We start from the raw sequence: 13602 nt of genomic DNA, 5'->3' as shown, positions 1-13602 counted from the left end.
TAATAATCAAGGTATTGCTTTCAAATTATCAGGGAAGAAAAGTTTCAGAGCAGCTTTATTCACCTGCAGAAAGAGAGAAAAAGACCTGTCAGTGGCATTTAGAGCTTGTACAACACTTTGTACAGCTCTGCCTTGCTCTGTACTTTTAATTTACTGTTTACATCCTTCCATTTGATTCTGGAAGCTTCTAGGAGGGTTCTGCAGCTGCTGTGTCCTGCCAGCCACTTCCTGATTGACAGGTGTTTGATTTCAAAGTAGCTGCATGTTCAGTAATTATGTGCCTGCTGATGGGGGGTGCTGGACCGGGTTTGTCTGCTCTGTAAGGACGCTTCTTCCACTGGGAGATGGGAGCAGAGCAAACAGAGCTTTTGGTAATTTCTGTGGGTGCTGGGAAATGGCAGAAACTCTCCTCCAAGCAGTGGGGCTGTGCAACACCAAGGCTGATGAACCACTGGGCCTGACCTCCAGCACCCTGGAGAAATTTCCCTTGGCATGACGGTGGTGACAGCCTAGACAGGGCTTGGCCAGGGGCATGTTGTGTCCGAGCCTCTCCCAGGGCTGTGGGCAGTGGGAGGTGTGTGGCGGTCCAGGTGCCATGTCCATGGAAGGAGGAGGTGTGCAGATTATTCCCTGTTCAGGAGGGACAATGGGATATCAGCTGGAACTCCTCAGAGGTGAGAGCCTGAACCTGAGGTGGAGGGATGTCAGGGGCTGTGCTGGGTGGAGCAGTGGAGGACACCCTTGAGGGGAGTTGCTGAAGTTCATGATTTCTGACAGCAGCAGTAATGTTCCTCGTCCCTGCTCAGACCTAAGTGCACAGTGTGTCAGCATGCAGGGCTACGTGTGAGCGTGCAGGACACTGCTGGGAGCTTTGGGTGTACTGGAGGTGCGGGAATGTCCAGAGCTGCTGGTGGTGATGGCACCAAAGAGTGCCTGGGGAAGGACTGAAGGACAAACAAATGAAGCAGAATCGCAGACTTCACAAGAAGAATTTTAATTAACCCCCTAGCAGTCAGCAATTCAGTTTGCACATCTGACAGCTTTACAACACAGACTGGAGAATTGCATCAAACTACAGATATTTACATGGCAATTGCTATGGTCATGAGTTCAGGTTTTTGGGTTGTTCAAAAAGTCAGTGATCTTGTACAGAAAGCAGGAAATGTAAAGGTGCTCCTGCCCTGAAGATTCAACTGTTCCATGTAATCACATCCAGTGGATGGATGTTGTGTTCAGACCAGAAGTTAACTTAAGAGCATCCCTCAACAGAGATGATAGAGGTTCTAATATCATCTAAAATAATCCATCCCAGGAGTGGGTGGGAGGACAGCAAGTAGAGAAAGGAGAAAGGGAGGAAGTTGCGGTGTGTTCTGTAGTGCTGCCTCTCACGATCACAGAAATAAGGGCAGCCATGGGACCATGTGCCCTCTCCATAGCTGAGCTGGGCCCATGTCTGGTTGTGAAGAAGAAAGCCCACCTGGTTTCTCAGTTGGGATGTTTATCTGTAGTAAATCTAACATCCTGAGCCTTTAAAATAATGGATATTCGAGAGATGATGAAGAGAAAGTAAAGTATATAACATGTCCCATATGCCAGTTCAGCATGGAATATTGCATCAAAATTACTTCATCCAAAAGTGACATTTCTTTACCTAAAGTGACTGTACTTCTGGACATCTGTTAGAGAATATTGTGCATTATCATTGTGGGAGGCTGCTCTTGGCCACCCAGCCACGACGGCACCGACAAATGATTCTTTAAGGAACCAAGGGACACCTCCAAACCATCCGCCCTTGTCCTTGGGAGGGAATTCCACTTGCCGGCTGTTCACTGGGAACACCCCACAGCTGGTCCAAACAGCTCCAGGAGATTCCCCAAACACCTGGATGACAGCCTCTTGGTACAGGGACTCGAGGAGCCGGCTCGGACAGGTGCCCTCTGTGATTTGTTGCTCGTTCCCAGAGAGGCTCTCGTGGCTGACGTGGGATTGTCTTGGCCACAGCAGCCGCCGGGTTTCAGATCTCTGCTGCTTTGCCTGCGCCCGTCTGGCTCCCGAGATGGGCCAGGCACAGGTGAGCATGGCTGGGAAAGCAGCATCTTTTATTAATGTGTCCACGGCAAAGCTGTTGTCCCAAAAAGGATTCTTTCACCCAGTGTGCAAGAAGCCAATCCCCACACAGAGTTCAAGTATTTCCTTTATTTAACAGTTCTGCACAGAAAGAGGTGCTGGGTGGCAAATGCGCAAAGCTACCACAGCAACTATCAAACTTTTCACTATTTATACATTTTAGCAAAAACGGGATTAATGTTCATTGGCTACCAATTATGTGGCTCTCTTATTAATTTAATATAGTATTTCTTTTTAAAATTATATTTTTATAGTATCTTGTCTAAACATTTAGATGTTACATTTATAGTATATGTAATCTGTAATGCTCCATATAATATATTACATATAGATATGATATTATCTTACAATATTCATAATATATTATTTCTCAATATTTATTATATATTGACATTATAAATATTAAATAATACACAATATTTACATTTGTATTTTAATAGTGTTTTGTTTTGGTATGTATTAAATATTAATATAATCTTTTATCATATTATTGAATAATATTGATTAGCAATAACTTATTAATAATTAATATTAGTATCTTGACATTAGTATCTTAATATTTTTCTTCTACTGGTTAAAAGATTTCCTTGCTCCTTATGCTAACTAGTCTTTCTCTGTGCTCGGTCTGTCTCTTCTTTTGAAGAGTTTCCTTTGTTCTCGCTGGGTTTCTGGGGTCACTGAGCTGGGGGTCGGTGGTCGCCGTCTCCCCGTGCCTGAAGCACTTTTATCCCCGGTCAGAGCTGATTTCAGCACAGCTGCTGAGTTGGCTTTACGAGTTTCTTCCTCATCTGGGAAGTTCTGCCGAATGTCCTTGTGGCCTGTCCCTCCTGCATCCTTGGTGTCCCCTCTGAGCAGGAGCTCCTTCTCCCCAGGCTTTGGGCACCTGCCCTTAGCTCTGACACCACTGGTGCCTGTCAAGCCCTAAGCCTCAGCCAGGAGATTCTCCCGACAAGGAACTGATGTCCCTGACACCTGGACATCAAAGGCAGCCCGTGTGGCTCCCTCAGGATGTTGGGCAGGCTCCGGGCCGGCCGCCACCTGCGGGGCCCGGCCTGGCGCGGGCAGCGGTCACTGATTGTCCGGCCGTGGCCGCAGGCAGGGGCAGCGGAGCAGCGCCCGCAGCGCCCGCAGCGCCCGCCTGAAGCGGGACGGGCGATTCTTGGGGGCCGCCGGCCGCTGCCCGAGGGCTCCCGGCTGGGGAGCTGAGGGGCCTGGGGGGCAGCAGGGGCTGCTGTGCGGGGCAGGGCCCTGGCTCTGTGCCCCTGCTGCCTTCCCCTGCTCAGCCGAGGCCGGAGAAGCCGCTGCCTTGGCCGAGTCCTGGGGAGCAGCGTCGGGGTCCTGCAGCAGCTGTGGGTACTTGGGGTTGACCCAGATGGTGTGGATGGCGATCTGTTCCCAGTCCTCCTGCGACACCTCTGTGTCTCTCTTGTGTCCCCTTTGGGACAGCTCTGGGTCTCGTCCGACTTCGCCTTTGGACAGCTCTTGGTCAATTGAGTGTTCCCATTGGGGAAGCACTTTGTCACTGTCATTTTCTTCTTGGGACAGCTCTTGGATTCCCATGTCCAGCCACTTGAGTAACTCTTGGTGTCTCTCAAATTCCCAGTGGTACAGCTGTGGGTCTATCTCACCTTCTGATCGCGACAGGTCTCTTTTGTCTTCCCGTTTGTACAGCTCTTGGACATCCACATCTCCCCTTTGGGAAGGCTCCTGGCACCTCACATCTCTCCCGTGGGGCAGCTCTTGGTCTTTCTCCACTTCCCATTGGGACAGATCTTGGTATTTCTCATCTTCCCATTGCTCCAGCTCTTGGACATTCTCATTTCCCCACTGGGAGGTCTCCTGGTTTTCCTCATCTTCCCACTGCTCCAGCTCTTGGACATTCTCATTTCCCCACTGGGAAGTCTCCTGATATTTCTCATCTTCCCACTGCTCCAACTCTTGGACATTCTCATTTCCCCACTGCGAAGGCTCCTGATATTTCTCATCTTCCCACTGCTCCAACTCTTGGACATTCTCATTTCCCCACTGCGAAGGCTCCTGATATTTCTCATCTTCCCACTGCTCCAGCTCTTGGACATTCTCATTTCCCCACTGGGAAGTCTCCTGGTATTCCTCATCTTCCCACTGCTCCAACTCTTGGACATTCTCATTTCCCCACTGCGAAGGCTCCTGATATTTCTCATCTTCCCACTGCTCCAGCTCTTGGACATTCTCATTTCCCCACTGGGGCAGTTCCTGGCCCATGTAGGGTTCCCACTCTCTCTCCTCCCTGGCCAAATCCCACCCCACAGTCTGTGGCCCTGGCAGCTCTGTCCCCCCCACTGCCCCCTCCCACTGCTCCCCGAGGGCTTCCAGCCACCCAGGGCAGAGGCTGCGGGGGCAGCAGGGGCAGTGCAGGGCACGGCCCTGGCTCTGTGCCTCGGCTGGGGGGGAAGGAGGCGACTGCCTTGGCACAGCCACCTGCCCAGCCCTGGCCCCAAGGGAGCTGCCTCTGGCCCCATCCCAGCTCCGTCTTTCCCCTCTCCCTTCGGGGCTGGCCATCACCTGCGGCCTCATCCACAGGCCTGGCTACTCCATGGCAGGGGGGGAGTTGGGGTTCACCTCCTCTCTGAGCATCTCCATCACGCGCTGCCACAGAGGCTCTCAGGGAAGCTGCTTCCTCGTGACAGAGTGGCTCTCCTGGGACTGGGCACCCCAGGGCTGGGCTCTGTTCCCCTTAGATACCCCTCTGGCAGGGCAGGGCTGTGTCATGTCACAATGGCCTCTGGGCACCACCATGTCCCGCATCACCAAGGGCCCTGACACAACACGCCTGTGTCACAAAGTGCCACCCCGGCACCCCAACAACAGCTGACCCCACTGAAGTGGCATGGAGCAGCCCCGGACTCGGGCACTTGTAGCCCCTGATGTGCCCAGGCCCCTGTGAGGGGGGCTTTCCTTAGGGACAGTGGCCCAGGAGAGGCATTCAGTGGCCCACCAATGACACCGGTGTCAAACTCAGGGGTTTTGTTGGTTTTCATACGACAAAAGTTTCCCCTTTCCTTGGTGTTACTGAGTGATGCTGTTTGCACACTAAGCAACAATTGCAAAGAGTTACGTGAACAGCCCTGCACATCATTTCATGCAATAAAGAACCGTTTTAATTCCCCTTGTGGGCACTGGGCTTTGGCTACCAATGGGCCCAGCTTTCTCCCCCAGACAAGAAAGATCACAGAATCTTTGTGTCCGGGAGGCCGAGGCCTACTTACCTGCCTTGTGGCAGAATTACAAAGCCCAGTGAACAAAATTGCCACACTTCCCCTCAATACCAAGCGAGCATTGCATGATGACACCCCTTAATGTCACCCTTGGGGCTCTGGCATCAGCCTTCATGTCCCTGTGGGAACAGCTACAGAGATCACGAGACCTTTTCCCCCACCCCAGCTTCACAGTGAAGGGTGAATGCAAGCTGCCCTTCTCTTCCTGCTGCCTCCTCTCCTGAGGATGGCAAAGTAACCAGGAGGAGACAGCCCATTCTGTGTTTCATTGTGTCTGCAGCCTGCAATATCAGTTCAGAGCTAAGTACTTTCTGAAAACCATGCTGGATGACTGTTGTTATCAGGAGGTTTGTGATAAAGGAAGGAAATTGGATAGTAAATAAAAGTTTCAGAATTCTTTATTTCTGTCCCATTACTTTTCAGGAAGTTCCACTTTGCTTTTCAGAGTGCCACCTTCTCAGCTTAGTGCTATTTGTGTCCTCCCTTCTCTTCTGACTTTCTTTGCCTGCTCTGTTTCTTTCATAGTGTCTGTCTGTGTATCTGTGGCACCTCCCAGCCAAAGACCCGCCCCTGATTTTTTTCCCAGTCCATGTGCTAAAACAACCCTTGACTAAGTTATGAAGGCTGGTTGTGAAATGTCATTGTAAGACCTTGCTCCACTTGGCTTTCAGCCCCTTCAGAGCTTTGTCTAAAGAGCAGGAACTTCTTTTCCTTGCTGGAAACTGGAATTCCAGACCATTGCAGTGTGTGTCATGGAGCACAGAGGGCAATTCCCGAGGCTTCCGGGGCGCTGTTTCTGCCGTGCCTCGCAGGGGAGCTGTGCAGGTGCAGGTGACAAGGTCCCGAAGCTGAGTGGGCTCCCAGAGCAAACAGCAAAGGCTTCTTTGCTGGACATTCCCAAGCACAGCCCCAGCTCGAAGCAGAGGGAAGAAGAAAAGGGAAGCGAGGAGCTGGCAGAACCCAGGAATGCTTGTGGCTGGAAGGGACCCTGCGCAGGTGTTAGGATCCCATGAGGGAGAGATGCCTCTGCCCGAATGAAAGTGCAAAGGAGACCATATGAGGACAACACAGGGATTTTATTTACCAAGAAAGGGAAGGTACAGAGATAAAAAGCCAGCACAGCAACTATTAAAACTTTTTCACTATTTATACATTTTAGCACTGAATTCAACACCTGATTACAGGCTACATGGAATAAAGGAAGTTGCTGTGAGACTCGGAGATTATAAAGGGTCCAAAGATACACATTCCAGACAGAACAGTGACAGAAATGTTTATTCAAAGCATCTTAACACATCCTTTTACAAACAAAAATATTGCAGGCTTACCACACTAAGTCATCTATTCCAAAATTTCAGTTTTGGGGTCTTTTCCTTTAGTTGTACCCAATTCCTCTGTTTCCTCTGGTTCATCCTCCTAAATCAGTCATTTCTGTGGATTAGAAGGAAAAACAGGGCAAAGAGATGCATTTTATTATAAAACACTGGAAAGTAATCCCAGTAATCTGAAACATAACTCTAAGATTCTGCTGTCCACCTCAGCCCTCCTCACCCACTGCCTTTCAATGGCAATACTTGAATTTAAGTTGTTTACGTCGTTTGTCAGCTGGCAGACAGACTCAGTACACACACACTGACTGCCAGCCAGCCCATGTGTAACTCTGGAACAGCCAAAGAATGTCTCCTGCTTAGATGATATCATAAGGAATGCAAAACAAGGAGGAGGGAATCTCTGTGTGAAAAAAAATAAATGATGGTAAAGGGGCAGGGAAGACCAGGCTGCAAGAAAATAGGTTTTGTTACATCTGGTCTTCACAGGATGTGTATTTTCTTCAAATCATTCCCTCTTAGTATAACTTAATCTTGCTAAACATAAAGACAAGGGGAACAATATGTTGCCTCATTAATTATGGCTGGCAACCTGTGCTGAAAAATGTTTAAAATCATCCGACTCCTTGATTCTGGAAATAAAGTGTTGGAAGGAACTTTGAGAACATCTATCACTTTGCTATGTTTTCATCTGCCTCTATGCCATATGTGACAGATACCTGGGATCATTTGTTCTCAAAAACACCCTACAAAAGCCACTGGGAAACCAGAACTGCTTTGTTGCAGCGGGCCAGAAAATTTATTAGAATCAAGTTCAGTCCAAATGGTTATTTGAGTCCAAAGGTCTTTGAGACAAAGCAGGCTCAATGCACTTTCGCCAAATCCAAAGCAGTGCTATAACCTGCTGAGATTTCTGCTGGATTTGACCCAAGCCCAGAGATCCTGTAAGATGTCAGTCCTACACACCAGGTCAGCCAGCTGCCTGCTCTGCCCTGAAGCTAGAGAGCACCTTCAGAGGAGAAAATTGAGAGACTGCAAGAGCTGACCTAAATGTTTAGTGCATACCTCCAGGCATTTTCATATAGTTTAAGAGATTCTCTGATCCCTAAAGACAGTGGTTTGCTTGGATTTATTGTAAAATGGACTGACTACAAATGGATAAATTTATCTGGTATTTTCATACATCAGATAGCCAAGCTTGTAAATTTTAAGAATAAATACAAACAACACAATTGGGTGGAGGCATATAAGCTAAATATGAGTAAACATGGAGGCATCCCTGTTGCTTCTTGTAATTGTGAGTTTAAAACAGGCTTCTGAACAACCTGGAAGAAAACCTGAGCATCTGAATTCAAATCTCTTTGGTTTGTAGGAGAAAAAAACCAACCAGAGGCTATTCAAACCATAATGCATAATAACACCTAAAATTTGTTTCTTTGTATTTGTTTAGCCTGCTTTTGAACTACAATTGAGAGAATTAAGAATATACAGTTGCATTCATTACAGAAAAGTGAAGTGCTTGAAACTGCCTAAACTTCTCAGGATCTGACATATTCTCTCTCATTTTTGTAAAAAAAAAAAAAAACAAAACACAGTTTGGAAATGCAATCTCTTACAAATTCAGCTCTGCAAGTGTTGTCAAGTGTATATGCACTAAAGTGTCACTTTTAATTTGTACTGTTGCAGTATGTGAGTTCTGCTTCTCACAGTTCACCTCTCCAGAGAGCTGCCCTCCTTATGAAAGGTACAGATTCCCATGGTCTCCCAGCAGCAGCATGGCTTCAGCTGATTGACATCCATAATTTCAAACCCTGACTACTAATTAAAGAATGAGCACACATGCCCCATTTCTTACCTTGATCCTACTGACCTTGGTTTACTTCTTCCTCTCTTCCCTCACCTTCCCCTCCATTGCTTGCTGGGTTAAAATCCTCACTGGAGGGCTCATGACCCCCACCCTCTGCAGTGACTGCAATATGAGAAATTAGAAATACCAAAGAAAATCAACTTTACAAATTTGCACTCAGCCTTTGTTTTCATGTAATGCCAGCTAACTCCTACTGAAGGCTGCAGTTGTTGTTCACATGAGAAATCCCACAAAATCGTCTCTGTTTATTACCAAGTTTATATAATAAGCCATGATGTAGAGTAAAATAGCTCACAGGCTCCCCAAGACAGTTTATCTCATGCTATGTGAAATAAAACAGATACATACATACATATTGTGCAGTTTATGAATGGACTTGGAAGTTCCAAACATTCAATACATGGAAAATCATAGGAAAAACAAAATAAAACACAAAACCTCTCTCACATCACTTGGTATTAAACCTGTAAAACGATGGTCACCATAGTGAAAGCATGGAGTTTCCAGATGTTTCCAGAACAAACCTGTAACTGAAGGAATTTTCTCTTCTTCAGTTACTGCTCCTTCTGCTTCTCTGGGGGCTGGCTCTTCCTCATGGGGAGACCAGGGTGTTAATTTGGTAATTTCTGATGCTTTCCATTTTGGTTCAACAGGTAATGGTGGCTCATCCTCTTCTTCCTCCTCTTTTTCCTGGAAGAGAATTCATGAAATCCAGTATCTCATTGCTACAGACAGTAACTAAGATGATGGGTTAGTCTACTAAAACCTCCTTATCTGGGATCAAAATGGCAATGACTGGGAAGTATTTACAGGTGGAGGAACTTCAGCAGCTGCAAAACTTGGACAAAAACTACACTTTGAACCTTGATGAAGTTCAGTTGACAATTACTGATGATTGATATCTGATGCTTTGTCTGGTAGATGCTTCACTGTCTCACACAGTAACAGACTGAAAAACCAGTTGTTTCTGCCTAAATCTTTGCTTAGGGAGGACATTTGAAAGGATCTAGGAAGCAGTAAGGTAGTGCACAAAGCTTATGGTTTTGAAATGTGAAGATATTTTTTTACATTTGAAAAAATCATGCTTTTTCTACAAATATGAAGGAGTCAATAATTGAATCAGTCTGTATTATTAGCTAATCTTTTCTCTTTTTTTTTATGGGCTTTGTTCTGCAATTACTTCAACTAAACCAAAAGGGCAAAATTTAATCTTACTTTAGTGACAGCACTGTCCCTTGCTTTACAAAGCTCATCCAAGAATTCCCAGCTGAACTAAGGAAATACACATTACTTTGGATACTCCTATCAATCTGATACTTAATTTGAGGATCTCTTGCTTTTAGCCTGAAAAAAGCAAAACAGTCTCCAAGCTTTGCAAATCTCTATCACAAGTGACAGGACTTTGATGATTTTTATTTTATCCTTCAGAAATGATTGCTGCATCAGAGAATTTTATGATGTGTAATGGCAACTAATGTCACGTAAGAGGTAGCAAACTCTAAGCTAAAATGTGGCATTTTTTCTTGAAATCAAACAGTAATATTAAAATATATTTCTTACTTCTGTAGCTATTTTTGCATCATATTAATCAGGAATGTTTCAAAACATTAATGCATAAAGGAGAAGGGAAAACACACTTTGACACCACTTTGATACTCCCTACAACTATTAGAAGCCATGGATATTAAGTTCCTAACAGGACCAGGACAACAATAGGATATATTTCCCAAACATGAATCTGCTGGAAATTACCATTTGTATGCATAGCACCAAGCAGTTCAGAAATACAGGAAATATTGTTCATTATTTTCTGGTGTTCAGAAGAAAATGTCACAGAAGCTAAATATGCAGACAAATATATCTGTATTCCCCTGTGATTTGGAACTTCAAATGTTTTGGGAAGGTTCTGATTCTTTTTAAGCAGAAAGGATTCATATCTGCAAGCAGTGCAAAATCACACCTTGTAGTTTTCAAAGCTTACACAGTAGAGAACATTAAAAAAAAAAGGCAAAATGAAACCTCATTTAGTTCTTAAGAATGCACAAGTTTCCACCCCTTTTTACTCATAAGATCTACTTTAACATCACTGTCTGTAAGGCATTTTACATATTCCTCAACAATAGATTTGATTTACTGAGTTCTCTGATACTCACTACAACTTGCACTATTTCTTTTACCTGCTCTGGTTCTATGTATTCACCATGCTGCTCACATCCCATATCAAAGATGAATTTGCCAGGACCTAAAGGCTGCATAAAGACATAAAAACATCAGCAGAACTGAACAGTTAATCCATTCTAAACACAGAAATGTAAAATATCCTTTACTAAAAATTCCATGCAATAGTCAGTAACACTACAGTTTGCAAGTGATGTTGCAAAGAAACTTGGCATTGTGTCCTACAGATTAATTCAGTTTCATGTGTTACACTTATGGTACAAGAAATACTACAAAAGATCAGAAGCCTAGCTTCTTACTTTAAGAGGAAATAGGTCATATTAAGGCAATTCCATGCTAACTGTTCAGATGAATAGAAAGTGTTCCTGCACACTTACCTTACCATTGAGAAACCTGCCCTTAAATCTATGGTTTAGGTGGATAAGTTCAGCTGGGCCTTCCTGGATTCCGTTTACCCAAGCACCAACATACTTAGATCCTGTGTCTTTATAGACATATGTGCCTTGCCCATGCCTAAGGAGAAAATTATTTTGTTTTATATCAGTGAGTATTAAGAATTTAGGATGTTGTTATAATTAAGGTATAAAACCAGTATTAATTAAGCAGCTGAAACTACTCAAGCTGGACTAAATTGCCAAGGTCACCCCTGGATGTCATTTGCTGCAGTCAGACATGCTCTGAAAATAATCTTTCATTTTAATGCCACTGGGTGACTTGAAACATCCCTGTGAGAACGAAACAAACCTCTTGTTGTCAGCCCATTCTCCAGTATAAGTGTCTCCATTTGCATACAGATACTCTCCATAGCCCTGTCTCTGGTCATGCATCCAGTCTCCTTCAAGGACAAAAGGATAAAAGCAGTGTGAGACCTGGTTTATTTCTTTGTCTGATACAGTGGCCAGTTTGTAACATTATCATACAAGTATCAGAGAAGGAAAAGAAAGCTATGATACTGTTGGAATTCCTCACTATTCCTTACACCACTCCTTACTCTAGAGTCCCTTGCTCTTTTTTCATCAGTCTGTTCCTCTCCACATGTATTTATGCTGCTGCCTGACCTCTCTCTCCATTTTTCCATCATTATCTGTCTCTGTTATCACTTTCTATTACCATTATGAACACATAACAACCCAGTCCTATCTTTAAATGGGGTAATGTATTACAGCTGCATTAGATAATGTGACTTTTCCACATAAATTTTAAAGAGGAACTACTTTGACTTATTTGGTAAAGTTGTCCTGTCAGTCATGGGGCACATATATCCAGAAGGATGCTAGATGGTGTGTCTTAATTATTCTTCTAATCAAGCTAAAAAGTAGTTAAAAAGAAAAAAAAATCACAGTGCTTATGTTCCTGCACGGCAAGATCAGGCTGTGCTTTTTGCTCTCAGCTTTTGGCCCTCACAAGGTGAATGTCTTTTTTTTCCTAGCTTAGAAAGGAGGGGGGAAATATTGTCCCTTGAAACTTAACTGATATTCTGAGTATTTCAGGTACTCTCCAGCAAGCAGGGAAACTGTGAATGTCAACTTCTCCAAACTTCAGAGGTGTCCCAATCCCTAAATAAGGACTCTGATAAGCAGCCAATTTTTTTAACGACAGATCTAATAAATGCCCTAAACTAAATCCCCATAAATAAACCCCAAGCTTCTCAGAACTATTACTAGAAAGGGAATAAGAGGACAGTATCTTGTAGCAAATGTATCTTCTTAAAATAAGACATTCTCCAATTCACTATCTCTTTTCATTTGTGGCGGAGGAGGAGTGAGAGGGGAATGTGTCCTTTTGGCTACAGAAATCCTTGCAACTGTGTTCAGTGTTTTACCTGCATATTTTGATCCATCTGGATAAAAAAATACACCTTTTCCATGCTTCTTGTTTTCAAGGTAGTCCCCAGTGTAGAGAGCACCGTTTTTAAACCTGTAGGTCCCCTGAAACACATTTGGTACAGACGAAATACCTGTCAGCTCTCACCCTTGGTTCAATACAGTGCCCAAATAACACAACTGCAGAAGCAGAACCACGACCAGGGTCGGTGTCTTACACGTCCACTCCTCAAACCATGCTTGTATTCCCCTTCGTAGGTGTCACCATTGGGCAGCCGTGCCTTCCCAAATCCATGCCGCTCCCCTTCGGAATTGCGATCGCCTTCATATTCCTGATAAACGCGGAGGGAAAATGGTTAAAGGGCTGGGCCTGACTGAATCCAACCTCATCACACAGAGGGACTCAGGTGTTTGTGGAAAGCTGCTCCAGCTCGGCTTCAGTCAGACCCCGGCACCCCCAGCCTTCTTGCCGCACAACTGAAAAGCGTGGATGCGTGCTTTCAAACCCATGGAAAAAGCGGGGCAGGTCGCACCTGGAACGACACAGCCGCTCTCCCGAAACCCCCTGCCCGGGGAGCTGCCCCTCGGGACCTCTCCTCGGCCCGGCCCGGCGGGCACTGAGCGCCTCATCCCCGGGGATGTTCCCTTTCCCTCTGCCTTCCCCGCTGCCCGCCCGCTCCTCCCGGGCCCCCGCGCACCCCGATGTCCGCCCCGGCCTCCCCGGACTCGTCGCCCTCCTCAGAGCCCAGGTCCGACATGGCCGCGGCGTCGCCGTCGCTGTGACAACCGAGCGAGGCCGCGGCGGGGCCGCCCCTCAGCGCGGCCTGGGCCCGGCCCCGGCCCCCGAGCACAGGGAAATAAACTCTCCGACCTGTTTGTTAGAAAGTTGGCACTAAAGATTCCGTCTTGGAGGAACATGGGGATAGCTCCCCAGAACATGCGTGTCAGTCGCCAAAACTTCTACCTAGTTATTCATTTCAGCAAAGAGATTAGTGTTCATTGGCTTACAATTTACGTAATTG

General features: G+C 45.7%; 1 protein-coding gene across 2 annotated transcripts; it reads right to left on the bottom strand.

Annotated features, from left to right (window-relative positions):
- Positions 1-6441: 6441 nt before the first annotated feature.
- RSPH1 (radial spoke head component 1) lies at positions 6442-13382 on the bottom strand. 2 transcript variants are annotated; one of them, XM_010394632.2, is made up of 9 exons: positions 13279-13382; positions 12799-12912; positions 12580-12685; positions 11502-11592; positions 11135-11270; positions 10757-10828; positions 9104-9269; positions 8568-8681; positions 6442-6815 (listed from the first exon to the last, which is right to left on the bottom strand). In XM_010394632.2, exons 1-8 carry the CDS (start codon positions 13336-13338, stop codon positions 8575-8577), a joined length of 852 nt encoding a protein of 283 aa, XP_010392934.1. In that variant the 5' UTR covers positions 13339-13382; the 3' UTR covers positions 6442-6815; positions 8568-8574. The 2 variants fall into 2 exon arrangements, with proteins under 2 accessions (XP_010392934.1, XP_019138220.1); XM_019282675.1 differs by having other exon boundaries at positions 8583-8681.
- Between the last annotated feature and the right edge of the window lie 220 nt (positions 13383-13602).

Source organism: Corvus cornix, chromosome 1 (genome assembly GCF_000738735.6).
Source record: "Corvus cornix cornix isolate S_Up_H32 chromosome 1, ASM73873v5, whole genome shotgun sequence".
NCBI lineage: Eukaryota > Metazoa > Chordata > Aves > Passeriformes > Corvidae > Corvus > Corvus cornix.
This window is presented reverse-complemented; position numbering and strand designations above follow the sequence as displayed.